The 3,887-nt window shown below is 40.4% G+C and overlaps 1 protein-coding gene across 1 annotated transcript; it reads right to left on the minus strand.

Annotated features, from left to right (window-relative positions):
• Nucleotide 1: 1 nt before the first annotated feature.
• On the minus strand, nucleotides 2-3,750 carry cct5 (chaperonin containing TCP1, subunit 5 (epsilon)). The gene is made up of 11 exons (XM_067486076.1): nucleotides 3,510-3,750; nucleotides 3,040-3,100; nucleotides 2,693-2,857; nucleotides 2,335-2,533; nucleotides 1,990-2,182; nucleotides 1,470-1,619; nucleotides 1,257-1,376; nucleotides 953-1,138; nucleotides 732-869; nucleotides 422-602; nucleotides 2-287 (listed from the first exon to the last, which is right to left on the minus strand). The coding sequence occupies exons 1-11, from the start codon at nucleotides 3,612-3,614 to the stop codon at nucleotides 160-162; spliced, it is 1,626 nt and encodes a 541-aa protein (XP_067342177.1). The 5' UTR covers nucleotides 3,615-3,750; the 3' UTR covers nucleotides 2-159.
• Nucleotides 3,751-3,887: the final 137 nt, after the last annotated feature.

Consider the following 3,887-nt stretch of genomic DNA (forward strand, 5'->3'; position numbering starts at 1 on the left):
ATTTCTACTGAGCGACATTTATTGATGACTTGGATACTACAACAGCTTGAACACAGTATCAAATGATAAATAGCAATATGCAGTGCGGTTTGGACATGGTGCTCGGGAAGTGCCTACAACATCTAGAGCAGCTCAGACATCTTTGTGTTCAAGAGTGCTTCAGTCCTCGCTCTCTCCCTGGCTTCGGATGTCATCAATCTTAAGGATCATCTTAACAACCTGAGCAGCCAAAGAGATCTGCTGCTTCTTTCCAATCAATGTCTCGATCACATGTTGCTGCTTCATGTCTGTGCAGGAGCAAACAAAAAAGCCATTTACTAAGTCATGTAATCTTGGGCATAATGGTTCACCATCTCAAATCCAGATGGGTTTTTTAGCTGGAATGATGTTAGTAGACAATTCAGATCATTGAATTCCTTACCACTGGTGTTCTTGTGCAGACAGTCAATGCCGAGAAAGGGGTTGTTCTCTCTGACCTGTTTGGCTCTGACCTCTGTCATGGTTTGAATTGGGTTCATCCCACTGTTCTCAGCCAGTGCCATTGGGATTACCTCAAGTGCATCAGCAAATGCCCTCATGGCATACTGCTCCAATGAAGGACACTAAAAATAAAACGGAGGGAATTAAGAGGATTTAAGTAACAGCATGAACGTTTTATTGTTTACTGACTAAAAGCAAATGTCTAGAACTACTCAATTTTTTTCTCTAGTGTGGTTTTGAGTGCTTCTCACCTTATCTGCTGCCAGGTTGACAGCCAGAGCACAGGCAATCTCTGATGCGCCTCCTCCATAGACAACACGGTTATCTTTGACCAGATTACGAATTACACATAGAGCATCATGGAGAGCACGCTTTGCCTCCTCAATGATCTGTTAATCAAGCAGATAAAAGACATAGTATACCAACAGAAATAGAGCACCTTAAATTAAGTAAAAAGTCACAACAGTTGTACCATTTTGTTGCCCCCACGGATGAAAATGGTAACAGCCCTGGTGTTTTTGCACTCCTGGATAACCAGCATGTGGTCCTTTGTAGTGCCAAAGGAGATCTCCTTCACCAAACCAGCTGTGCCAAGCTTCTCTGGTGTTAGCTCAGAGAACCTTGGCACAATGCGGCCCCCTGTGGCTATGGCAATCAACTGCAGAGGAAACACAATTGACATTGTGTACATTTAAACCACTGGTAGTAAAATATTGTCTTATCTAAGAGGCTATTTTTTAATCCAAGGATTTCTGACATATGACAGTGTCACTTACCTCAATCTCAGGGCCACCAACCCAGCGTATAGCAGGTAGCTCATTCTGTAGCAGGAGGTGGTTGGCTTCATCATCAAAGCCCCACTGGCAGATGGCCAAATTGGCACCATTGCTTTTAACCTAAAAGTGAAATGAAAGTTTTTGTTTTTGAATTTTTTTTAGTATTATTTAGTTTCAGTAGTTGTGACATTTAAATGGTCATTAGATTTTAACCTGTTGGATCATCTCCTCAAATTTCTCTTTTTCATATTTCTGGAGTGCTTTGTAGTCCTCCACACAGGTCACATCCAACTTATGCTTGGTTTTGGGCTTAGGAGGCTCAAACGGGCAGGTGAGGATGGCAATTTTAACATCTTTCAGAACCTGATTGGTGAAGAAGATTAATGGATGCATTATTATATTACACTGGTCACACAAAATTAAAATGAAATACAAATTGTTGTGTTTGACTGCAGCACTGTAAACCAATTAACAATGTCCTTATAAGTTATTGCTTGAAGGTAATAATACAACACGTGCTTGTAGTATTTAACTTTACATGTAAGTAATTGCCTTTTAACAATACTAAATTGTCTTTAAAAACTTTTTTGTTATCCCAATACAGGTACATATCAGAGCTACAGATTAAATTTATCCTTTTGTACTGTCATCTTCTTGGTTTCACTTCATCAATGATTTGGTATAAGATGGAGCCAACAACTTCCCTAGGGAAGGGTGTACCATTTGTTCATACCTTGGGCATCTGAGGGTGGCTGAATTCCTTGTCAACTATGACTCCCTTGATGAGCTGTGTGTCCTCCAGCTTGCCTCCAACTTTGCCCTCCATCTTGATAAGTTCAAAGTCAACATCCTTCCTTTCCATGTCAGCAACAGTAAGGATGGCATTTACTGCAATCTCTGCCATCTGCCTGTGGCACCGGTTTATACTAGGAGACAACAGTAGAACTTTAAGATGTTTCTAAGCAGAGCAGACCTCCACAATACAAATACTGCTAAAATTGCCTCTTCTAATGCCAAAACTTTTAAGAACTCCAAGTAAATTTTTTTTTTTTAGAACCAGCCAAAAGAACACACTCACACTTTAGATCCTAGTGTTGTCATAGCAGTCTGAATGAGAGGTTCTGTGTTATTAGGATCACAGGGAAAGGTTTCTGCAATTTTATCCAACTGATCAATAGCAATGCGTGCCGCCAGGTCATAACCGTCAGAGATCCTGATGGGGTGGATTCCACGATCAAGCAGCTGTTCAGCCTGCTCAAGCAGAGCTCCAGCTAGCACTGAGTAGTGGATATATAATGCAGTTAGGACAATAATGAACAATAGCTGGAAATCAATAGTGACAGGCAACATTATTTGTAGGCTAGAGTAACCAATACACCTCAGCCAGGTTTACAGCAATTATAAAAAAAAATGACTATAGCTCCTCTCATCTTTACCAACAACTCCAGTTGTTCCATCACCAATCTCATCATCTTGGGACTTTGAGAGTTCTACCATAAGCTTGGCAATCTGGTGGTCCACATCCATCATGCTGAGAATAGTGGCTCCATCATTGGTGATTGTTACTTCTCCATCCCTGTCCACCATCATCTTGTCAAGACCTGTTGTGGTGTTTGGTGATCAAGTTTAATAAATTGGAGAAATCTATGGTTATGGAATTTTATAATTAATTGTATTCAGCTAAAAACAGAAGGTCTGCATCTAATCATTCATATCAGCACAACTGATTTCCAAATGTAATCAGAAGAACTCGGATGACGGTAATGCTATATTTTATACCCACCATTAGGTCCCAAAGATGTTCTAAGCGTTGATGCAACTGCCTTGGCTGCCATAATGTGAGACTGCAAGACAAAAACATAATCAGCTCATATCCTATATAGGAGTTCACTGGTTATATACCTCATTAATAAAACTAAAGTTGACATCTGATATGATAATGAAACAGCATGCTATGCAGATGATGTGCATCAATGGCATTAAGGGCGCAGGCATTACGCTACTCAGCAACACCCACCGGCTGGACGAATTTTACAGAAAGCACATGGGCCTAAATGTTAGCATGACTAGCTAATCATATAGCCAATAGCTAAATTACGTTATGCTACTGCATTAGGTATATACACTTAAAACTTATATTCCCAACTGTTAACACATAATACCAGGTAACCAATTCCCGTGCCCAACACCATGCTAATAAGAGCACATGTACTTCCTAACCAACATGCCAAACCGCTAGCTAGCCCATTGTACCTTCAGTGCGTCGATGCCCGTTAACCGTGTCTTCTTGTCCTGGTCTTTAATGATGAGAAAGGGTCTTCCATACTCATCGAAAGCAAGTGTCCCCATAGAGGACATGTTGACAGAGCGTTTAGGAAACTTAACAAGTGATCAGCGTATAAACAAATGAAATCTTTGATGGAAACCCGGAATGTAGCTAAGCTGGAAGCCACACGAGTCTGCCGACGACTTCTGGAAGGCTCCACAGAGGGAAAGGGCGGAACCAAATAGCTTTAAGTGTTTCTTATTATTACATACCAGTTTATTCACAATGACAACGCACAAATATTTACCCTTTGTACACAATTCAGAATAATCATTAAATGTTTTTAATACGCAATATTTAGATGA

This window comes from Channa argus, chromosome 19 (genome assembly GCF_033026475.1).
Source record: "Channa argus isolate prfri chromosome 19, Channa argus male v1.0, whole genome shotgun sequence".
NCBI lineage: Eukaryota > Metazoa > Chordata > Actinopteri > Anabantiformes > Channidae > Channa > Channa argus.

What these genes read in the sequence shown, in the direction of transcription:
- cct5 (XM_067486076.1), bottom strand. Translation starts at nt 3,614, where the DNA reads ATGTCCTCTATGGGGACACTTGCTTTCGATGAGTATGGAAGACCCTTT. An exon ending in TGGAACAACTGGAGTTGTTG is followed by an intron (nt 2,534 to 2,692) that starts GTAAAGATGAGA and finishes TCCACTACTCAG; the next exon opens with TGCTAGCTGGAGCTCTGCTT. An exon ending in ACAACACTAGGATCTAAAGT is followed by an intron (nt 2,183 to 2,334) that starts GTGAGTGTGTTC and finishes GTTGTCTCCTAG; the next exon opens with TATAAACCGGTGCCACAGGC.